Below are 25,385 nucleotides of genomic sequence, written 5' to 3' on the forward strand. Positions count from 1 at the left end.
GCTTCTTCAATTACCGTTCTCAAATTAAAGTTTCGTGTTTTCCTCCAGTCACATACTTTTTGCTTTTATATTAGTTGCAAGGTTTCAAAGGGATGTATAAACATTAGTAAAATATTTCACAAACTACAAATTATGTGCGATTGTTATTATAGTACAGCGGCTGGAGCAATCTGAGACCTTGTGAATTATTCAGATGTATGTCATAAGGCTGCAAACGGGAAACAGAGAGAGCCTATGCTGATGAGTGCTATGAGCTCTGACTGACTTTGAGGTTAGTCCTGCTTTGAATGGGCTCCCAGCCAGATGACCTTTCAAGGTCTTTTCCAGGCTAAATTATTAATGCACGTGTGTGGTTGGGGTGCAATGCCACCTCAGTCCTGGATACGATGTAGGTGTATAAGCAAACAGCAATGGGTGAGGTTAATAAAGCTAAAGAGAAGCTGAAGTATTACATTTCTTTGTATAATCTAGTAAGGAGAGACATTTTCCATAAGGGTAGTTATAATCCAAATTTTTGTTGAAAATGCAAAAAATCAATTAAAAATTGATTTAAAAAACCCTCCAACTTCTACAAATTCAAAATTCTGTTCCTCTTATAAGTGACACCAGTCGAACAGAAATTAATAATGTACAGGGGGAAGTTGGTAATGAATACGTTATACTATGGCTATGTCTGCTGAGCAGAACAGAAAAGCTATTTAATATAAATGTTTTCCTTTTGCTTTAGTTATGTTGAATTCATGTTTTAGATGTTGCATATTTATTTTTTCGAATTTTATTTCTCTTGAAAGAAAATCACAGGAAGAAAAACATTAACATTCTGTTTAACTGTATGTCTCAGAACCTAGCTTAAGGGCCATTTGCCAATATTAACATTTTGTCACTCAGACACTGATGATGCATATATTCTCTCCAAAAGTATTTATAATAGATTCCCATTGTAGCTTTTTGCTCCTGAGTATTGTGTAGGAGTGTGATTTGCGGAAAGAAAAGAAAATTATATTGCCCAAATTTTTTTTAGTAATTTTTCATGTAGGTTAATGCTTATTTTTTTCACTAAACTTGCTGAAATCAGTAACCTGGCAGGGGTATTCCAATAACTAAATTGTATTAATTTAAAAGATATTTAGCAATGTTTTGCACAAGTTTTTTTCTCTGGTTTCAGTAGACTTGTACTTTAATGTACTACAAATAATGAGACGTGCCATGATAGACACAATGAAATACACGTGTAAAAGAAAGCATTAAAATAATTTGTGATAGGAACAATACTATTGTTTTATATTTTCAGATCCCAAAATGTGCCCCAGAATCTGGTGGCTTTGCATTAGCACAGCATCCAGCACCATGGGGTTGGACTTTTAAGGCAAAGCTTCAATGCTGGAGGATCCAGTGTCCACACTATGTGTGCCTTAAGCACTTTAGACAAGCTCTTGTCTGCCTTAGTTTTGCCAGATAAGTGTCTGGTTTGTGCTCTCTGAGAGCATTTTTGGTGATGTGGAGCAAAGCATGGTAGGTAGGGATGATCAGGAGACTTGCTTTCCAAAGGCGCACCTAATTTGAGATTAAATGCCAGTGTAAACACACTTTTCATTCCATGTAAGAGGCGAGCCTCATGCTGTCTTTTTTTCTCTTATACACACACCCAGAATGTTCCAGTGATTATCATTTTGCTCCAGACAACTAGTATCTATGAATATGACAAATCATCGTCAACATAATGCATTATGGTATCTACATCTGTCATCAGCCATTCTTTTATTTTGCTGCAGTCTAGCTGAGGGCATTTTGATTTTTGTCAGGAAACACTGAGGAGCAGAAATATCTCTGTTGAGAGGTAAAAGCATTATGTGCAATTATTTTAAGTTATAAATAGTGGGAGTTACATTTAGTGAGCTGTATAAAAAGACTGCGAGATCCATTTAGTTGGATTCTTGGTTTTAGTTGCAAACCACAGTATTTTTATTTTAATTGATGATATATTTAATTAATACATATATGTATTTTAGATATTATGCAGGAGGTATTCCCTGGAGCTTTGCTTCAGTAGATTTTCCGCCGGGTTGCACTTGAGTGCAGTAAGCTGCTAAAGCTTTCAGGCTCGTTCAGGAATCATCCTTTTGGGTTAGCAGGTTAATTGTTTGTCTGTTGTTGTGGCAGGATTGTGCTCAAGTCAAGGGAAGGGAATAGTTTCCTCGCTGTGCAGGTGCACGTGTCAGTCAGTGGGCGTGATGCTGAGCCGTGCTTGGGCAGCCATGCAGGGGCACTCCCACAGGCTGGGGCAGGGCAGGGAATGGCCGTGGCTGTCCAGCCCATGCTCTGCCCAGGCCGGTGACACTGAGGAGAACAAGCGTTCCTGCCCCGCGCACGGTGAAATACATTCCATTCCGCCAGGGTCTTCCTACGGTATGAAACAGAGGAGAGAAAAGTAAAACAGATTGGTAGTTGAAGCCTTGTTTACTAATCTAGTAAAATAACTACTGATCTGTTTTAATAGTGATAAAAAGAATCTCTTAAAATTATGGATGGGTATATAAAATTTTCAATGAATGCTGTTATTCTTAATGTGTTTTCAAATCGGAGCTCTTCCAAATTTTTAAGCTGAATCTGGCATTAAAACAATTGTTTGGAGGTTTTTTCCCCTGAAACTTTATTAACAGTTACATACAAAATAATCTGATCTTACTTTAAATTGAAGTTTCCAGTTGTACAAGCTTTCAATCTATAAAGCAGCAATTCAATTTGCAGCAGCTAGAATGCTCTGGGAAGACACGTACCTTTATCAGCCCTGAGGGCTGAGTTACCCTGAACCAATCCGTTTTTCATCATCATTATTAGGGGCAAATAATTCATTGTGCGAGCCCGTCAGGTTGCATGGCCTCCCCAGAGCAGTGCAGCTCCTGAGCAAGATGTTGGTTCTTCTGCCACCATGTGGTTGTGCTGCTCAGAATCAACAACCATTTTAAGAAAGGTGCACTACTGTGGCTTCTGTGAAAACAAGCTATGAACTAATCACTATTGTTTTGGTTTTGATGGTCAGACTTTAGCTGTGCTGTTTGTAAATGTTAAACTTCGAATTGCATTTTTGGAAAAAAACCCCAACGTTTCATTCAGTAAAATTGTCTTTTCATCTGCTGGGATTTACTGTGAATTACATATTTTTGCCTTAGCCTTTTCTCCTGTTGAAAAGGAGTAGTAAGGGTCTTTCTTTGGTGTTTGAGAACAGTATTGGTCCCTAATTTTTTTTGTCAGAAGTGAAATTGAAATGTTCAAAAACACAGTTCAACTGTTCTGATTGAGCCTTGTTTCTGTTTCCCCCATTCGCTACAATGTATTAAAAAGTTAGTCTCTGCTTAAAAATATAGGAGTATGCCCACTCCGTGTTCAGCAATTTCCATTTCAGTGGAGAGAGACTTTTTAGAAACATGTTTGCAGATGGGTTCCTTAAGATTTTTGTTTCAAATTCCTTTTTAATCTATTCATAGGATTCAAAATTGGACCCTCAATATGAAAACTAAGTTGCAAGGAGCAGACTTGGTGTGCTTTTTATAAGGGCATCTACTTGTCAGACCTATTGCTTTTCTTTCCTTCTTTCCGTGCTATTTTCACACAGCTCCTTCAGATTTCTTGTCAAAATAACCAGCTGCCATAAACCCCGTGATTATTACGTAAGCCATGCTGCTACTGAAATACTCATTAACATGGGAAGGTACATGTCATTTCACTCCATGCATTGTCTGAAATTATAATTTTTGTTCTGAATAAGCTTTTTACTTTTACTCCCCTGTAATAAAAGTTATTTTTAGTAGAAGGGATGAAACTAAGTTTGAATGTTGAAGTATGGGGTCTATGTGAGCAGGCAGATTTGAAAGGTGTAATTAAATCACTTAGCTCTTTTTTTTATTAACTCCACTGAGCGCTACCTCTGAGGCTCAGTCATCTCCCTTCTACTGTTAATGTAGTTAGAATATGTTCAATAATAAAACCTGATTCTTTTAATTGATTTTGCAGATTTTGAAACCTTCAGTAAGTCAACCTTTTTACACAAACAGTCTTAGCAGTTGATTCTCAGTGCTCATTCCTTTGTGTTTGCAGCACTAGGTCTTATATTCATATATTAATGAACAGAGTTCTGTTGTAGGATGTTTTTAGGTCATGTTTTGAAAGACCAACTGAAGATTTTCTTGCATGCATTTGAGTACATTTCTACTGCACAGATGGAGATTGCGTGTATGTATCGAAAGGCTTCAAAACTGTTTTGTAAAATACAATGAAAGATGCTTTGCTAAAGAGATAATGGTTTTTGCAAAGTGCTAGCACTTTCAGCTTCTACTGGAAGCAAATTCCATACTGCTGAGTATTGCTTGGGCAGATAAGGACAGGCACCACAGCCAAAACGATTCAGCAAAGTTTGGAAATGCAAAAAAACCTTGATTTTAAGAGCCAAAAATATAATCCTTGTACATTTTCTTTAAACTAGGTCATAGAACTGTTCAGAAGCAAGTCTTCAGAGAATCTTAAGTGAGTTCTGCTGAAAGGAAAAGGTAGTGCATTCACCTGAAGCAAATAATATGCTCATTAATGCTTTATGGGTGTGAGCTTTTTCAGCACATTAATGTATTTTTTCATTCTATTTGAGAAGCAAACTCCACGTTCAGTTCACTTTGCAAAGGGAACCCATTAAACAAGGTGAAAGGACAACACTGCGACTAATAACAGCTTGTGGTGTCATGTGTCTATCTCACAACATCTTAAATATAAATAAAACTTCTTTTATTAATTTAAAGTTTGTTTAATACTTTTACGTCCTTCTCTGATGGTTTTTTCAGGTGGTCTCTCCATGTAAATTATAGCATTCTTTGAAGGCAGTTTGGCAGCTTTTTTATGACTAGGTGAAAAAAACCCAAATAATTGAAATCTTATTGTATCCATTAAATAATTTTTTTAAATATGGCAGTTGACACTTATATAATTGAAAGTTAGCTTGAATGTTTTTCTGGAAAAACAATTCCTGTTAGCTCTCCATACTGAGCATACATGAATTTATGTGATTGTCTGAAGGTAACATTTTGGATCTATTTAGAACAAGTAGCATGAGTTAAAAAATAACACATTGTGCAACTTATGGGTATGATAAAATGCATCATCAATACAGCTTACTGTCACAAGGCAAAGTGAGGTCCTGAAATTTCTAATTATATGTTGGATCATCACTTAAAGTCTTCAGGGATCTTATAATTTATGGGATATTTATGGGTTTTACACTTATGGCTGAAAGGTTTGTTTAGCTTGGAGCCTCAAATAAAGGGATGTTTGAATTGCTGTGTTCAAAGGTTTGTTTGTCTTGATTATGAATCTCCTTATTTTCAGAATGCTCAGGATTTTTATAGCTCCTTTAATAATTTACTTTAATTTATCTTTTATGATCTTAAACATGAGCATATTTCTTTAGTATTTAGAGAGGCTTGTTTCCTAGGAATTGCCTTTCTCAGAAGTTCTTTTCTTAAAATTTCTAAATGTTACTTCCAATTCTTAGTAATTCAGCAACAATTGGAAGCAGAGCACTGTTTCATGGACTGTCACTGAACTGAATAGTCTTCAAAAACCTCAAGCACTAAGAAGAATATTTTCTGCAAGAGGGAAAACAAAACACTTCTACATGATGCTACCTCTTAGGAAATTTGGTTATGGTTTTGTTCAAGAGGCCCAATAGTTACACCTGTGTTTAACAGAACAGGTTAAAGGTGGTGATGAAAGCTGTATTGAACTTACAGAATAGAATTTGCATTAGCAAAGTTTATGAGAGACAATCTCTGTGTGGGTAAATGCGCCTTCTTCTGCAATCTTCCAAATTCCCCAAATGAGATGTGATTGTAAATTTCACAGGGAGAGGAGAGCACAGCAGAACTGTGTACATCTCTTCTGACATCAGATTTGACTGTGTATGTATCTATATGTGCCTGTAAAAACACATGATATGTATGTTAAATAAAAATATTTAGCCTGTTTTTCTAAAATTGTACTTCACTGCATAAAACATCCACATCCCTGTGCTGAAGACTCCACTTAGGAACATTATCTCGGTCTGGCCTGGGGAGATCCCCATAGTGTGTGCTGCTTTGCCGCTGGGTTTCTGCAGGACTGGAGTCCAGCTCGAGCTGTAGGGCTCCACAGTGCCTTGCATGTAATACATGGGCAGAAGTGCTGAGCCTTCATTAGAGATCTAATCTTACTGCTGCAAATGAGTTTTAAACTATGCAAGCACTGTGCTTAAAAATACTCATGTGCACTGGTCTTCCTTGAAGACTAGTGAATGAATCATGATCTGCTAGAAAGATGTGATAACCAAAAATAAACCAGATAATCCTGAACTCCTCTCAGGAAAAATATCTCCTTTCACAGTAAACCATAATCACTAAATTTAAAAAGTTGTCTGCTTTGTCTGCCTGCCTGCCTATCTATTACATTGTAAATTGTATCTGAAAATCTTGTCAGTTTTGATATACACTGTTTCCTTAGCCCTGGATAAGGGAAGGGGGAAAGAGAAGGGGCCATCATGGCCAACTCAGTGGAAGTAAAATCATAGCTTTTGTAAGTGGGGTTTTAAAAATCAGTTTTTAGAAACAGGTTTCTAATTTGTGTTCTTCCGAGACCCAGAGGTGGAGGAAAAGGGAGAGTTGGTGTTTGACAGTGTTAGAAGAAAAAACTGATTGTAGGAAAAATGCTATTTCTCAGGAGTTAATATGAAACAATAACACCATTGCATGTAAATAAAAAAATAAAATAATTTTTTTAAATTAACAAATGAGTCATTATTGCTGTAGTCTAGTATAACCTGTTACTTCACTTTAAATAGGAGGAAAATTTCTATTTTAATTTCTTGAAGAAGTCTCATGCTTGCTGAGAGATTTTTGCTTTAATTTTGTTATGCATAAGCTATAAAGCACCTTAAAAACCTGTTCCAAAGAACTGCTCTTCTGAGAACCATTTCTTTCTTTGTTTTATATGTGCAGAGACAGATTACTTTTGTGTGAGTTTACAGCAATATAACTCAAAACTCCTGGCAGTTTCTCAGAGTTGGTCCCTGACCAAGACCATTGTATTTCAGCATGTATGCAGTTTGTGTCTGAGGGGGGAAACAGCTGTTTGAGAGGCAGTAACCCTTAAAGAAATGGGTGGTGGGCTGAAAGAGTTCCTATGTTTGGACCAGTGGTATATCACCATGTTAGAAAGGATAACTTACCAGGAGTATTTCAGTAGCTGTTAATAGGAGTTCACCCTCTTGTTGCACGTGTGACCAGACAGAGGATGTTCTGTAATGTCAGCAGGAAGTTACACATTTGTGAGAATGAAAGGAAGGGGAAAATGTGATACAAATAAAACCAGGGGTCTTCACTGGTCAGAAGGCAAGTGCTCCTTGCATCTAGTGATTGTCCCATTGGTTTGAAAACTTGTAAATGCCCAGGTCAGATAATTTTGATGGTGATTCAGAACATGCTTCTGGTGCAATGGTAGAGTCACACAACTCCTGCATTGTTGATGGTGGGCAGCAATGATCTGCTGGTCTCTCCATACTGAAACTGGGATCTTACTACTTTTGATTTGTGATGCAGCTTTCTACTACTTTCTAAATGATTTACAATTCATTTTCATTGAAACCACAGCTCTGGCACGATAATCATAATGTTTCAATTGGCTTCTCTTAACTAAGATTTATTTTTGCCCTTGGTTTCCAGGAATACTTTCTATCCTGTTTTTCTTCCTTCTGGTAAAGATAAATACAATGCAGAGGGAGGATCATATTCGTGATTTTGTGTCTGTCTTTCCATCTAAGGGACAAGTGTAATTTGTATTGCTTGCTGGAATAGATACGGGAATAGTTATTTTAAATAAGTCTAGATGCTGCTAATAATAGTGCTAATGCTTGCTCAGAGGAATGCTTTCTTCCCCCTAATGTTCTGTGTGGGCTGACTGAAAATCACTCAGTGACATCTAATTTTCTTGGCCTATTTCTATGACTTTTTCCCCACCATGGAACAAGGGGCATTGTGTAGACTAAGATGATGTTCTTGCCTGTAGGAGAGTAAGCAAACTGATTCCACAATATGGAAATCAAGGTCCAAGTTGCCAGATAGAGGCAGCTATTCTGAATACCTCTGGGTTTGGATATAGGATTTAAGACACTTTTAATGCATCTGAGTTCAGACAGTTTCACTGTATCCTATAAAATCTGTACTTTCTAGCAAAAGTTTCTTGTAGTGGTTCCAAAAATACAGGCACAAAATTGGTAATTGGCAATTGACTGGTTTAGATTCACTGTGTGATATCAAATTTTCAGATTCACGGGGTGTTCCGAAGACATCGAAAAGTAAGATTTGGTTTCATGTGTTGGAAGGGGTAATACTGGGAGCTTTAAAAAAGTCTTGAGGATTCATAGTGAAGAATTTTCTTTTAAGAGATTTTTGGAGTGCTCAGATCTTAAAATGCTGTGTTTCCATTTCCTTGCATTTCTTTTCTACTTGTTAAAAAACATCTTTATATGTTTTTCTCTTTGTTAAAGTCTTTTGGTTATGGTTTTCCAGAAGTGGAATAAAGGAAAGGTCAGATTATAAATGTGGTTTTATTTAGTTTAAATTAGCTTTTAAAATTGTCTTTTTCCACCTTTGTTTGTATTTCTTAAAATGAATTCACTATTTTTATTTGGCTACTGTATGCTAATGGTAAAGGTAATGTTTTATAAAAAAAAACACTCAGAGAAATCTTTTCAACATGTAAGAATATATTTTTGATTTTCAATAGATAGTTACTAAAAGAAGAGGTGTCATAGGGTACATTAGCTGTTATTTATGCAATTTCTGATGATAAAATATCTTCAGTGTGTGGAATAATTTCTTTCTTAGGGTGTTTTTGTCTCCTTCTCAAGAAGGAAGTGGATTTTTTCCTGAATTAAAATGATTGTAATAAACTAATCCATGACTGCTGTGATGTCATGGAGAGCCAAGTTAGAGGCTCCAGCTATAGAGCAGGCAAAATCATTTGAGGTTTTGTTTTTTGGCTTGTTTTATATTTGTAAAGGTGCTTCTCTCTAGAGGTTCTTTTTCTAAAGACAACCAGTGTTAGAAGGATTTTCTCGAGGAACTTCTGACACCTTCTTAGGTAATTCACACTGAGAGAAAGTGAGTGGGAAATCAAAATCTCTTTGAAACCAACTTGGAAGTGCTGCCATATGTCTTATTCTTGAGATTATACGGGATTGTTAAAAAAAAAAAAGGCAAGAGAAAAAAACCCAAGAAATTCAGTCTCCAGCTTTCAACTGCCACATCCTTCAACCAGACAGTTCTGGGATCTGTTAAATGAAATCTCCATCCACCACACTTTGCAACTTGTGAATTGATAGATGATACAGCTTCCTGTGGTGGTATTTAAGTTTACCATGGGAACAGCTAAATCAGTGACAGCAGCAATAAGAAGGCACAGAATATATTTTTTTAACTTACAGCCAGCTGACTTTCACATTCTTATTCAGCAACCTGATAAGGCTACGTTAAAATGAATTATGTAGTGTTTGAATATGAGCAGAGGTGCTGGCAAAGCAAGGAGGACAGAAAGGTTTTGAGATAATGGGCTGTGACCTGAATTTTTTAAGGTTTTTTTAAAGTGTCTGCTATCTCTTTGACTTGTTAATAAACAAAATAATAAATGGAATGAAGTTTTGGAGGTCAGTTTTTTACAATTGCTAGAACATTTTGTATCTTTCCACTTTGGACACAGACGATTAAGGTTTCTTTTTTTATCCCTACTGTAAGTAAACTGAGCCAAATTCTCCTGGATTTTATGTATGTGTCTCTGTTCTCTGGCATAAGTGTAGAGCTGTAACCAAAGATAGATCTTATCCTCATGTGGCTATGCATTTAGAGCATTAAGTTGTACAAATAGTTGTCCTTTGTGCTGCACGCAGTCTCCTTGTCATTCTCTCAGCTCTCCACAGATTTTGGTTGGACCCAATCCTCCTTGTGCTGTGCACAGGTTTCTAGATGAGTTTTCATGCTCTCAGTGTCAGGAGAGCTTACCTGATGCCTTAGAACATCCAAAGGTAGTACCACTGGTGTGAAGACAGGGTCCATGCTAAACAGAAAACAGCTACAGCACTGGAATAATAAGAGAAAAATTACATCTAAAATCACTCCAAGAGTTGTTTTGTCTTTGTTTTCGTTGCCTGATTTAGTTTCTGGAGTAGGGAGAAAGTTGTTTGCATCTCGAAGAAGCATTTTATTTGGTTTTTGTTCTGAAGAAGAAAAGAGAAGAATTCAGAGCTTTTATTCTTTTTAGTTCTATTTTCTCTCTCAGATACAAGATACAAATACACTGCCCAGAGTTTAACAAATATTTTTCTTGAAAGACTTACAGTTTTAAGAAATGTTAGAAGCAGGTTTTCTCCTGCACACATTTATTCTTATATGAAGTCTTCACATATATGTTGAAAGTCAATCTTCAGTGAGTGCTGAGGGCATTTTTTAGTACTGAACTGCTTTCCATTTTAGGAAGTAGCAAAAGGTGATTTGTGGAAGGAGAAGAACTAGAAAAGCTCACTTTCTGTACCTGTCTTCTGCATAAACTTAGTTTAAATTAGCTTTATCTATGATGAATCTAAAGACACAGCATCTGTGGTGGGGTTTTTTAAGTTAATTGTTTCAGTGAATTTGATTGATAGTATCTTTGGGAAAACCTTAGCAAGTCTAATGTATTTTCTTTTGTCATGAGAATATCCAAACTGTTAGAGCAATGTAAGACAGGTATCTAGATCCCTGTGGAAAAGGCATGGATCTTGAGTGCTTTTCTGTAGCTAACTCTGTACATGTATATCTGCTAGTTCTTATGTATGAGCTTTCTGTAATAAGGAGAGTTAACTTTTCTGTACAGCAAGTGGGTAGAAAGGAAATTAAGTGATTAACAATAATTCTAAATTCAGATTGCTGTTGGAGTTTGGGCCACTGACAGATGTGAGTTGCGTTGCTCACAGTTTGTCCTACAGGGAGGAAAAGGAGTATTCTCTGATGTGCTCTTTTCATCAGCCCTGTGTTCCCTTTTATTCCTCCCTCCCTTTTCTTTCACATCCCATTTTTCTCTGAGTTTCCTTCTCCAAAGTGAGAGGTTTAAGACTCTGTCGGATTCCATTTTGGTCTTTTATTTTTTTCCTCTCAATTCCCATGCTAAGTCACCTCATCATCCAACATCCCACTCTTCCCACTTGCCAGCTGCTTCCATCAGTAAGTTTTTAAGCATTCCTGAATTTTACATCAATTTTAGAGAACTATGGAAAACAAAATACATCTCAATCAACACATCTGTTGCCTCTTCGAAGGCTCTTTGCCAATTCTTTTCCTCTGTGAGTATACTTTTTATTAGAGACTTGATCTGCCATAGGTCAGGTAAAACAGCTCAAGTCCCATTAGATTTCTTCAAGCAGATGATGCTTCAACATTTTTCTGAAATTCTGACTCAGTTAGAAATTAGGTGGCCAGTGAAGCATATTTTCATAAGCCAGAAGCACTTCTCATTACATGTGAAATTTTGAGCCCCATGCTCACCAAATCACTGAAAACAAGAAAGACACCAATACATCTGTTTTACCAAAGGTTGGAGAATAAGGACTAAATGAACTTTGCAGCTAGGATGTTTGGAATATAAAAAATCCAGCGAAAGTTAGAAATAAGTACACTTTAAGAACTTGGTTCAAACAGAGTCTTGTCTTTTACCCATGTGTGTCTTACACAGTAAGACACAAAGTTAGTCCAGCTGTAGTGGGTTGACCCCAGCCAGGTGCCCACAAAGTCTCTCTGCCACTCCCCTCTGTAACAGGACAGGGGAGAAGAGTACTATGAAAAGCTCATGGATTGACACAAGGACAGGGAGACATGACTCTGTGGGGAGAGTGTTTTCAGGGCAAAACAGACTCAACTTGGGGAAATTAATTTAACTTATTGCCAATCAAATCAGAGAAGCATAATGAGAAAAAAACAGATCTTGAAACATCTTCCCCCCACTCCTCCTTTCTTCCCAGGCTCAACTTAACATCCAAATCCTCTACATCCTCTCCTCCAGAGGCACAACAGGAGAGAGAATGCAGGTTGCATCAGTTCGTCACACGTTTTCTCTTGGGCTCCTTCCTCCTCAGGGGGAGGGTTCCTCACATTCTTCCACTCTTCCAGTGTGGGGGCCCTGTCATGGGAGGCAGACTGTCATGAACTTGCCCAACATGAATCCTTCCCACTGGCTGAAGTTCTTCACCACTGCTTCCACAGGGTCACAAGTCCTTCCAGGAAACCTACTTCAGCGTGGGCTTTTCTTGCCATGGGTCTCCACATCCTGCTGGGGTCCTGCTCCCACGCAGGCTTCTTGTAGGCTCACAGCCTCCTTCAGGCATCCACCTGCTCCAGTGTAGGGTTGTCCATGGGCATGTCCATGGGATCCATGCTCCACTGTGGACCTCCATGGGCTACAGGGGAATAGGCTGTCTCACCATGGTCTTCACCATGGGCTGCAGGGGAGTCTTTGCTGTGGCACCTACAGCACCTTCTCGCCTTCCTTCTTCAATGAACTTGCTGTCTGCAGTGTTGTTTCTCCCACATATTCTTACTTCTTTCTCTGTATGTTGTTGCACAGTGGGTTTTTTCCTCTCCTTAAATACTTAAAGCCAGAGGCACTATCCCTGTTGCTGATGGGCTTAGCCTCAGCTATCATTGGTCTGTCATGCACCCAGCTGGCATTTGTGGATTAGGGGAAGCTTCTAACAGGTTCTCACAGAAAGCTGCCTCTGTAGCTTACCACCACCACCAAAACCTTGCCACGTGAACCCCAAACAGTTTTGAATTCGTGTATCCAGCGGAGAGACAAGCACAATTTTCCATAATATGATTGGGGTGGGGTGTGCCTTTGAATCACATTTTTCAAGTGTTTCTTCATAATCTGAGGGCTAGATATGTATTGCTTAATTTATCAAGATCTGGGGTTCTCATGTGATTGTGTATTTCAGCAATCACACTATACAAAACCTCAAATGCTGCAAAATTTTGCTGGTAATCCTAAGAACCTTGAGAGAGATCCCTTTACTGTTCTTTTGCATGAAGACCTGCAAAAACTCAGCATTACTTTTATAGGTAGCAATCTGATATTACCAATCAGAGGACATGATGGACCTGGTAGGAAATGCATGGTAGGACCCCAATTCCTTCTAGACTGAGTTAGAATGAGTTAGCACTCTGATTTCCCCTCATTGCTCTATTTTTTTATTGTTGTATAGTGTTTGAACAAAAAAATATTCTGTATATTGAAACCCAAAGCAAATGAGAAAGACATTAAAGCTTCCATTATTTAATCTTGTTAGTGAGAAATTTTTCTTCTGCCAGTAACAGGTTATGAGGGTGGTCATCTCCTTGTTCCTGCCATGTGTCAATCACCTCCACAGTAAAAACCTGTATAACACATTCCGGTTCTACTTGCAACATGTAAACTCATCATGTGCAATTCCTTCGTGATGCTGTGTCCATAAGCCTGGCAAGGAGAAAGAACATACTGTTTAGCATGTGTGTCCATTTTTAGCATGCATCAGGTGCATAGGTTTAACATCATGCAGAGCAGGTAAACAGCTTTAAATATTGGAAAATTTCTGCTGCAATCCATGGCAGAGTGCATATGCTCTTTCTTATGGCCACATCCAGAAATGCTTTGTTCAACTGGGGTCTGAAAGTAGTATGCTGGTAATAAATCATATTGAGTACTTCAAGATTTACATATGATATTTATTACTGTTTTCTGAGTGGAAATTTGTAGTAATGTATGTAATGTTGAAAGACATAGATGTGAGAGTCGCTTCAATAGCACTGCTTGTGAGTCAGAGATGTTCTTAATTAAGCTTTTGTTGTGGGCTTGGGGGGGATATCAGAATAAGGAAAATTCCTCCCACGTTTGCAAGAAAGACAATGGAAAGAGGGAAGGAGTTCTTTCGCTGCTGATTTTTGTCTCTTGCAATTGATTGCAAGAACTGCCCACTTAGGAGACAGGCAAGATGAGGCTGTTGGTAGAGGATGACAGGATTGTCATAATGCAGTCCTTACTACTAGATAAACTAGGAAGAGTAGTGATGTGTTGGAACACTGATATAAGTGTGCTGTGGGTTGTATATTGGGCCAAAAATGGAAAAATTATGTCAGATGTTATGTCAACTGCATGGGAGAACAGTCCTTTTGAGACATAACACTAATATTTCTCACTTGTTTAGTTCAGTTCAACTGTAGAGTTGTGAAAAATTAAATCCAAAGGTTTGATTGCCTTGTTTTAATATGTCCTACTTTTTAGGGTCAGATCTTTCTTTGTTTATTAGAACCATTGCAGTCTCATCAGTGGGTTTACATACATGAAGGTACAGCTACTTTGTGTCTTACTACTTTAGTACTGTTGGAAGGGAGAATTAATTTCCAAATTTTAAAGCCTTTATTTTAATTAGTTCAACAACAGCATTATCATTACCTAAATGTATAAGAAAAAAAAGTCTGTATAAATAAAATATTAATATATCACTTGAAGCTCCTCTGGCTTTCATTAGCATTTTTTGAGCAAAGTATTGAGGATTCCGTGCTTTTTACTTTATGCCAAATTCAGTCAAATTGAAAGGATTCTTCCTGCTTGGGGTAAGGAAGCTGCTATGCAATCTTCTTTGGCTGTCTCAGTTATTACATTGGCTCTGTGTGAGGTTCTCTAAATCACAGTCAGTTCTGCAGCGGGCTCCCTCTGCCCTGTGGAGGATACAAGCAAATATTTAGTACTTTATCCAGAAACAAATAAAGAAAAAATTTAAAAAACAAAACCACTTCTCTAATTGTAGGTAAGATTTCACTGCCGCTGTGAAGTACTCTGAATCTGTGTAATGTTTATCACAGGCTTGAGCTTGGTGAGGGCTGCAAGCATTATAAAGCAATGTTTTGAAAGCCATCTTCTCTGACCTATGTAGGTTATGCACCATAGATTCTTAATGTGGTTATATGGAATTTTAATATAGAAATGTTAAGTGCAAGTGAGCTTTGTTACATGCGTTTCAAAGCTTGGATGGAAACAAGTTGTTGCTATCAGGATGGGAATCTGGAAATGGAATCAGCAAGACAACTTAGATTTAGTAGCTTTAGGGCAGTAAGTGATTTTCATTCCCTTTTTTACCTTCAGCTATCACGACTTTTCTGCAGCTAGCATGTGACTGGGATATCCACGGGGTCCTGTTTAGTGCAGAGCAGTTTCTGTCTTGCTGTGGCCTGAGAATCATACAAAATTTTTGCAGTCCTCTTTTCTGTGGGACCTTGCTGTGTCTCTGGCCTTTTGCGTGGTATCCGCAGGATAATGGCTGCCTTGCTACTGATACTTCAGTAGTTTCTGTGCTGGCAAAAACTTGCTTTTTCAGGGTGCCATCACTCATCCAGCACAACTTATTGCAAAAAGATTTAGGTTGAATATTAGAAAAACAGCCTGCCTGCCAGAGGAGTGAAACAAGATACACGAGTGTGTTGTGGAATTTCCCTCACCGGAGATTTTTGAGAGCCATCAAAAAAATGAAAGCTGAGGATGCCTGAAGTACATGAGATGCTTCCCCGCTGCAGGAGACTGAGCTCAGGAATCTTCTAGGTGCCTGCCACTTGGGCTTCTGTTATTCTGTGGGAAAGGAACAAAGCTGGGGTTGAACAAATATTTAAGAAACAACTTCTGAAGGACTAGAAATCCCAGTCATAGAAGGATCTATTTCATTGTAATCTATGCAACTTTTGCAAATATTAGAAGAAGACTGCCGAACTTCTCTATTCTATCATAAACACTTCCTTAAAATAGTGTTATTTGGGATCTGTCTGGTTTAATAGTTACCTCTGGGAAAAGGGCTTTGTCCTTAAGTTTTTACAATGCTTGTTTTCCTTCTTTGCATCACAGCACTGTTTCCTTTCCAGGGAGCTGACAAAGGCCAGCAGCTCAGGTGGTGACCTTGCAGAGAGGTCATTTGACCCTGCAGATACTTCCATAGCCTGGAGCTCTGTTAAAATAAGCATGGCTCTGTACCACTGTGGAAGTTCACCTCCCACAGCAGCCCTGACTGTGATGGTTTGTCTCATCCTCCTTCTTTCACTGAAGACAAAGCACAGCCAGTATGAGGGTGTGTCACCAGAGCACTGACCACCACCACTGCCACCACAAGGGGCTGGGTGTGCTCCGAGGAGCACGGTGCAATCAATTTGTAGGACATGTTTGTAGACTTGCAGCAGTAGCAGTAGAATCTTTTAAAAAAGCAGTAAGTAGATTCTTTTTAAAAAAGCAGTAGAGAATAGCTTTTCTGATCAATATAATAATCTGATCAGTTACAATAATCTTATAATAATAATAATCTAATGTGTTATAATATAGATGTAGTTTCTTCAGTTAGAAGATTGTGTATTTTTTTAGCTCTAGTAAGTAGTTGACTTAATATGAGATATTTCATCTTGTTAGTCTGTCAGGGCTTAACACTAACAGGGCTAACACCAGGCTGCTAATACTGCTCATTACTAACACTGTAACATGATCTGACTCTTACTGACGCAAACTAATTTAATTTTCTGCCTGCAAGTTTATCAAGTCAAATTATGGCACCAAAAAAGTTACACATTTTGTAAATTATTACTTTACTAGTTAGGACATGAATAGACACATTAAATTTCATGGAGTAAGCTTTTTCTCCTGAATAACAGCTTTAGTATTTGCCATATGTAGAATGCATTTCCACTTCTCTAATTTCAATTGCAGATTTATTGACATAAGGGCATTGTGTTTAGAGTGAGGCTGTTTGTTCCTCCTGAAAAATAACACTGAAAGTCTGAAATAACCTTAGTTAGCATTGGTTTTTTGGTTTTTGACTCTGTTGTCTGTGACATCTCCTTTCCAACTGAAAAAGCACTAAAGTGTGGCTTTTGCAAAAAGGTTTGAAAGTGGAAACATTATTTTAAAAACCTTGAGATGTGAAATTCACTTCTCAGAAAACCTGCCATATAGCAATAAATTCCCTGTGGTATTTCTAGCGATGTAACTTCTTTTGTCAAATAAATTGTAATATGTAAATTGTAGTTACAAGTTGATTGTTTCAGGAATAGCATTTTTCTTAAAATCATTAATAAAGATATTGAGAGGAAGTAGGAGGAATCTGTCACTGATTTGCTTCCTTTGTGGATCTGACAGCTGTTTAAGTACAGAAATTGCTATATCCACCCTCGAAAATGAGGTCAGTACCCCATCATCTCTGTGAGCTTTCAGGGATCTAAAAAATGGAGCACATATTCATATCTACCCTCTACCAGTGGTCCAGTTCCTATAAAACAGAATTCTGTTTGCTAAATACTGGATTTATTGAACCATGCTGTATGATCACTGAAGATGACCATATGTAATTCCATGTTGTTAATACTTTAAGCTTCTGTAAATTGTCACTAATTCTTTCTTAGGAAAAGTCTCAGAGTCATTAGAAGGAAAATTTTGTCTGAGCAGGTATGGAAACAAATCCCTCCTCACCCCAGCCTCTGCTGTAGCCGAGTGGATCAGCTGCAGCTGGGGCAGCAGTGTGGGTTCACCCAGTCTCTTCAGGTCCCACACTCCTGGTTTTGAGCACTTGGTCCAGATTATTGCCCGTCAGCAAGGTTGGGACATTTCTGAAAACTAAATTGGACTTCTCCATGTGCTGAAATTGCAACTGGACCATCAGTATCAATGAGACTCTTTAGTACTTCTGGACATTAGGTCCTCCTTTATTAAGTGTATTGAATGTGAAAGCATTTCTGTTTGAAAGGATGTGGGGAGTTGCTCTTGTCCCTTCAGCTTTTAGTGAGTTTATGAATGTGTCCCTGATAATAATTAAGTATGTAGAAAAAGTTTGAATCATGTGTAAATAATCATTGGATAGCTTTATAGTACTATTGGTGTTTTGGTTTGGGCTCTTTTTTTAGGAAAAGGAAAGTAATAGAAGCCCTCAAACAAAACTATGTGTCTATCACAACCCAAATGAACTCCATCTGTGTGCATATCAAGGGAAATTTTAAAATACTTACAAGTAGAATCTCTCTTTTAGAGAAGAATTTAAGCATTTATAGGTAAGCACGTGTTTGAAGGCAAGTACAGTTGAGCCTCATCCGATGCTGCAAAGCCACCCACCATATTTGGGCTTGATATACTTTAAAATGCAGTTTATTCTTCAGTGCGTTTAGTAAATAGCTGGTGTGAGCAGACATGTCTTGACACATATCTCTTTTAAAACTCACGCATTTTGTGAGCATTTTTTCACTTCTTTAGTAGCACTCAGCATCTTTGGTTTTGTTAACATACAGTGTTATTGAAGGATCTGATTATTCTCCTATTAAACAAGAAATTTCCTGTCTCCTAAATAAAGCAGATTTGAGATACAGTAAGCAAAACCTGTATGCTTGTTCCTTGTTTAAGAAATGGTCTGGAAACATTTCTAGAAAAAGATGTAGAAAAATTTCATGCTCTTTCTATGACTGTGTTAAACTATCTACTTAATTTCTGTGCTTATCAGTAACAGCTTTGTGAAATTGTATTGAAGCATTTACCTTACTATTTTTTTCTCTAAAAGGTACGAAATTAGTTTGTTGCACGTGTTACTACTAAGCAAGGCTTTTTCAGAAGAAAGGATAGAGAAATGCAAATATATGCAAATATATTGCTTTTTGTTGTTGATAGTTTTTCGTTGGGGTTTTTTTTCCATTTAAGATAGATTAAAGTCTTAAAGGCAAAATCCTGTAATGATTTCTGCCTGGAGAAATCTTGATGACGATATATATGCTTCTACTGTACAGCCCAAAATAGAGTTTGGGAATAATCCTTTGAGACCTAGTTCTGATGCATAATGATCTGGTTACACTCCATACTGAATCCTGAGAAGTCCTTCTCACTTTACAACATATTTTTAGACAAATTCCCTCTCCTGCTTCAATCAATATCCTTCCTCTGTTTAGACATTATAAAGTGCTAAAACAAAAGCTCTAATTCAGTACATGCACACTGATTAAAGTGGTCAGGCTTAAGTATGATACAAAAGCTGTTAGTTTTCGTCTTCGGCAAAAAATCATCAGTACAACCATTGTTCCTTTGCATTTGTTGTTCAGTTAGGGTCAGTTGTAATTATTAAAGGTTGATGTTAAACCAACTGGTTTTTCTGGATGCTGCTTGTAAATTATGGATGACAGCAATGTGGCACCCAGGAGATGCCCAGGGTGAAATGCCCCTTGTGCCAGAAGTGCCAGGAGGGATCAGTGTTCTCTTGCAAGGGGTTACCTGGCAGCTCGACCAGTTGCAGAAAGGGTTACTGTACATGGCCCACACTTTGGCTTTGGTGGGGCAGAAGCCATTTAACTAAAGCTTCATTTTTTTTTTTCTTCCCCAAACACTGACAGTGTGGTAACAATCACCTCCAGGTTAAGGGAAGGGCTCAGCATGTTCCTATTTAGAAGTCACCATCCTCAGCAATAAAAGATGCTGGATGACCCTCTACTGTGTGTCTTTTTTGGCCTTATTTTTTGCATTTTTCTGGTCATTGTCAGAATTCTGGAAGTACTCAGAACACCAAAGATAAAAAATGGAAAAGGCTACGCAGGATAATCCTGTTGCACTTAGTGCTCCACATTGAGCCCTTCTCATTTGTGCTGAAACTGTTTTAGTATGAAACAAGACCTGACATGGTTGAGCCTTTGTTATTTGGTGTACAGGTCTTATTGCCCCAGTCTTGCTTCCTCTGCAGGTTGCTGAGCATTATGCATCGCTTTCTTTTAAATTTTAAGTAATAACTTTTAAGTTGTGATTTACAATTCATGCTTAATGGATACTACACAATGAACAGCATTAAATGTAGTTCCAGACAGCTCATTTAAGCCTCCATTTTGCAGGTATTTATGAATTTTGTGCAATTTTTCATGCCAGATACTTCTGACTTTTATAACACTTCCCTTAGAGCTTGGAGTTCAGCCTGCAAGTCTTTTGAGTCTTTAAAATTGTAGGCATTATGTATGTATGTACATATGAGTATATAAAAGCAATTACATGCTATTGGTTTTCAAATAACTCAGAGTTACTCTTGGCTGCAGTGAACAGGAGTAGTGGCATTACTGGGTATGGTTTTGAAACAAAATTAGTTCTAAATTTGCCAATTCTCAAGTACCATCATATAAAGCCTAAATTCAATGTGCTCCATTGACAGTATTCTCCATGAACACTTGGAAATTATCATCATTTCTTACTCTATCTTTTGAAAATTAAAATTAAAGAAATGCATTTAAAAAGGATAAACTGAATAGTACAGAAGACAGAAGGACTCAAAAGCGAAACAGGGAACAGAATATACATTACATAAAGAAACAGCCTTTACTGAGGAAATGATAACCCTCTGTGACTATTCAGTAGACATACCGTGAGAAGAAGTGGTTTATATCGAAACTTGCTAATATTCTTACTATGAAAAATTCACTTAATTTTAAGTCCTCTGCTAAGAATAGAAATGCCATGCACAGTGTGCCATATTCTGTAAGACTTTCAAAAATGTATTTAAGAGGCCAATTTTGTTTGGGATGCTAGTATTTTCAACAGAATGCATTGCAAACACCAGTTGTCTGTATCACACTCATGCTGGGGGTCTTCCCAAGTACTCCCTGCTTTCTGATAGCATTTTCTAATCTTTGCTTTCCTGCTTGTAAACGATGAGAGATGTTTGGGGAGAGCAGTGTAGCCCCCTTCTGAAGTAGGTGTCATCAGACAGATAAAGTTACATCTCTAGTGTGGCTGTTCAGTAGAAGATAGATTTTAATTTGAATACAGACTACTCTTAGTTCTGCCAGAAATGTGGTTCACAACCCTGGGTATGAGCCAGAACAGATGTGATTATCTGCTTCTGAGTCACCTGGGACAGTTCCTGCCTGGTTTTGTGCCTGTGGCCCAAAACAGCAGTGTGAATCATAGGATTGTTAAGGTTGGAAAAGACCTCTGAGATCATCAAGTCCACCTGTTAACCCAACACCTCCATGTTCAGCACTAAACCATGTACTTAAGTGCCAAATGCACATGTTTTTTGAACACTTCCAGGAATGGTGACTCCACCACATCCTGGGCTGCCTATTCCAATGCCTGACCACCTTTTCAGTAAAACATTTTTCCTAAAATGCAGTCTTGTGCAAGATGTGGCAGTGTTTTGCTTGGGGACTGCAGAAAAGCACTGCTTATATGTTTATGTAGGGTCACAGTGAATAAACTGACTGAACTTAATGTTAACTGGGTGTTAAGCTGATGGGTGAGCTAATTTCTCTTGTGACTTCATCTGCTGTGATGAAAGGCTGATGTCCAGTCATCCAGTGGTCAGTCATGCGCTGTAATGTCAGATGCTTGTTTAGCCTGGAGAAAAGGAGCCCTAGAGGAGACCTTTCTGCTCTCTAAAACTACCTGAAAGGAGGGTGTAGTGATGTGGGAGCTGGTCTCTTCTCCCAAATAACAAGTGATAGAACAAGAGGAAATGCTATCAAGTTGTACCAGGGAGGTCTAGACTGGAAAAATTTCTTTATGAATTGTGTAGTCATGCATCAGAACAGGCTGCCTGGGGAAGTCACCATCCTTGGAGGTATTTAAAAGACATGTAGATGTGGCACTTAGGGACATGGTTTAGTGGTGGCCTTGGCAGTGCTGGGCTAATGGTTAGGCCAAGGGATCTTAAAGGTCTTTTCCAATCGTAACGATTCCATGACTCTATGATTCTATGCTGCTCCGAGCCCTCTAAACGAGTTCTGCTGCTGACTGACTGGGTGGGGATTCTACACGGGCTGTAATGAGAGGTGAAGTGGAAGCAGTCACTGCTCTTGAACGTGCAGTTCATCCATGCATTTTGACTCTAAAGCAGGGCATGGGGCATGGATTTGGCCAAGTGCCAGTCTTTGGTGACAAAAGGAGAATAGCAGACTGGCAGCAGAGACTGTTCGGCGGTAACTGGCTAATGGACCTCCAGCATTATCCAAGATAAACCAAGAAAATGACATTTTCTTGAGTTGTTAGAGTATCCTTCTCACACACAGTGATGCTATTTGTGTGGAAGTGATTTTGATAATCGAGGCCTGCCATTTAATCTGATAATTTCAGATGTATTGCTTGTATCTGTTTTCAAGTCAGTGCATTTCTGAAAAAGATACTGTTTCATTGTTTTATTTAAACTGTAAGTATTAGAAGGGAAAAATGGAATTTCATTAAAGTATTAAATATAGAACTAAAAGTAATGCAGTGAAAGTAGTTTTAAGACTTTGTTGGTAAAAACAAAACAAACAAACAGAAAAAACCCCGTGTCATGATACTGCATTTATGTAGCCAAAACAAGAGGAGGATTTTACATGCTCTGTAAAATTACAGGTGCTTTATCTGTGAAGAATTGCACTTAAGATGAAATAATGAGAAAAACAGTATTGTAGACTGAATATCCTATCAAATGTGTATTGTGCACTGTCAGAACATCTTGTTCGTTTCATGTAAGCAGATAACTTTCTGGAAAACCTTTCCAGAAGAGTTGGATTTTAACTTTCTCACATACAGGCTGTGCATACTGCAGCAAAGCCTACAATCTGGATGATAACCAAAAGAACAGGTCTGTGCTAATATAGAATTATTTCCTGTAATAGCTTTTAAAAGATTTTCTGCTGCTTTGTTAAGTTAGTTAATCATTCAAGAAGCTGGAAAAATGGATCTTTGCTTGGATTTCCAACTACTTGTTGCATATGCTTTGTGGAAGACAGTCTTTCTCTTAAGGCTGTTACATTTATTAGACATTAGAGTTTTGCTTAATACCTAAAAATAAACAGAATTGACAACATAAAAATAAGCATAATTGGTAACTATCTGCTATTTCTTATCTCTTTATTGAAAGGCGTCCTACAACCATTGCTTTTTGGTTGTTCTTCAGCATAAATAAAAGGGGTAGCTTTGTGTATGAGTCAGTGGTTATTTACTGAGACCTCACTTTAAAATAGAAAAGTAGTGCCACTCTGGCCATCCCACAGATGTGTCATCTTAGGATGAAAACCCGCTCTGAGTATGAAGTTTTTGTGAGACATTAATGTGTATGGAACTTAGGCTCTTTTGCACATAAATTTGCTGGTCTCATGGAGTTTAGCCCTTGCTCTGCAGTGAAAGACATTGATCTTGATTTGTTCATCTGTTCTCTGTTTTTTCCCAGGATGTCCATCCATTAGTTTAATTTAAGACAATTTAATAGAAATTCTTTAATCAATACCTTTTACAACCCTCAAAACCAGGATTTATTCCAATGTTTGTAAAAGAATTTGAGACCTTTATACATTGAGTGGTTCTCAGACTTTGAATTTTCTGTGTGTTATTATTAGGTACTGTACTGTTGCTTGGACAACTCAATCATGTACAGAAAAGCTTGCAGCAGACCAAAGTTGGTATTTTTAGGCCATTGTAATGATTCACAGTAGCTGAAATTCAAAGAACGACAAGTGTTAACTACAGACCAAAGTGTTATATGCACTGAAATACTAAGTGCGTAGATTCAGTTGGCAATGGATGACTGAATATGGTCCCCTCCAAGTCTTATATTCTAGTTTGCCAAGGCATGAGTGGCTCAGGGGATGTTTGTAAAATCTGTCTTTCATTAACAATTGTCAACTGTTCTTCATTGCTAATTAATCCTCAGCTTTTGCTTAATGCATACAGAACATTATATTAGTGATGTTAGTGATACTTTTCAATAAAAACCTTAAGAAAAAGACCAAATGTACTTGGAAGAATTTTTTCCAAATGTTTTCAGTCTGAGATATATCAACTTCATTTTATACTTCCTCTGCCATTAAATCTCATGTACAATTGGAACAGGAATTGGTTAAGAAGAACAACTTCCTTCCCTTGAACATTTTGCTGAGCATGTATTAGTATCAAATTGGGTTATTAGAGGCTGAAGTTCAGATCTTAATCAGGAATTCTACAAAGTAGTCAATTCTGGATGGAATTTTTTGTTCTTGATAATATGTAGTTGTACTCAGCTTTCTTGCACTTGTATCAGCACTTTCTGGGTGTACAGGGATCAGGGATTGTTGGGATCTTTTTTTCCCCTGAAGATCAAGTGAGGTGAAATTCTGAGCTGTTTGGAGAATCTAACTGTGTAATTACTGTTAAGAGGTTGTCAGTGTGCTTGATAAAGTGTAGAGGACTTAATTTCAACTTAGCGTGAATTCATAGATGAAGCTTTAGAGGAAATAGAAGTTCCTGTACTAGGCAATGAAAACCTTTGCCCTTTTGGTAATTGATGTTAAAAATGAATAAAAATTATCCAAAACTGAAGTAAGTTATTTTGCACTGCTGGGTAGAGAGGATTATTTTTATTTTTGGAGAGTATCTACCTATACTTTGCATTTGAGTTTGCTCATCCTTGTGTCTGTGACAGCCAGTGCTTATTGTTTTTCCCTGTGTTTCAGCACCCAAGGACAATGAAGAGCGTGTGTTCCGGGAACGGATGCGCCCCAGGAAGCGCCAGGGTGCCGTGCGGCGCAGGGTGCATCAGGTTAATGGACACAAGTTTATGGCCACCTACCTTAGACAACCAACCTACTGCTCGCACTGCAGAGACTTTATATGGTATGGAGTAACTGTGGCTTTGCTTTCTTTGCTTCTTCGAACTGGGGAGTTAGCATACCTTCCTGTTCTGCTGAAGTGAAAATGGTATAGAGCAGTAGTTCTTTTCCTCTTTATTTTGACATTAAGCTGTCACCAGTGTTGCAGATGATAATAGAAGCCTGTTAAACTCCCATCACTAATTTTAGAATTCGTTGTAGTTGTGGTTTCCTTTCAGCCACAAAGTTCCATATTTCCCCATCTAGTGCACGCTAAATTCCAGGTAGACAGCCAGTCTAGTATTATGTAAGTGCCTCAGTGTAGATTTAGACTTAATATTAGACCTTTACATTCTGTCAAGATGACAGAATTCTTTGTTACATGCTTAAGAATCACCATCTTCCTTCTAAGAAATGCAAGCTCCTGTGCATCCTACTGAAGTTAATGGAATATGGGTATATTATACGTCTAACGATACAGAGGTTTTGGTGCTCAGTGTACAGTGTCTTTATTATTGCAGTGTACACGAAGAACTCCCTTTTGGAAATTGTTTACATTACTTTTGAGTATTTGCAATTTTCACATAGGGAGGAGTGATGGAGACATTCAGTTTTCAGTTGTTTTTCAGCAGCTCCTGATGTTTTCCAAAGTGACCTAGAGATACTGATTTACACATAAGATCTGATGTGATCCACAGTAAATATTTCTTAGGAGTGTGCAAT

General features: G+C 37.9%; 1 protein-coding gene across 2 annotated transcripts in view; it reads left to right on the forward strand.

The window, feature by feature from the left end:
- Window positions 1–25,385, forward strand: part of PRKCE (protein kinase C epsilon) — a 287,813-nt gene that overhangs the window by 152,077 nt on the left and 110,351 nt on the right. For both annotated transcript variants that reach the window (XM_042051563.1, XM_042051562.1), the window contains exon 3: window positions 24,528–24,687. In XM_042051563.1, the coding sequence (XP_041907497.1) occupies window positions 24,528–24,687 (160 nt within the window). The remainder of the gene's footprint in view (window positions 1–24,527; window positions 24,688–25,385) is intronic.

This window comes from Corvus kubaryi, unplaced genomic scaffold (assembly GCF_017639235.1).
Source record: "Corvus kubaryi isolate FWS band 111438036 unplaced genomic scaffold, C.kubaryi_AGA036_p1.0 76, whole genome shotgun sequence".
NCBI lineage: Eukaryota > Metazoa > Chordata > Aves > Passeriformes > Corvidae > Corvus > Corvus kubaryi.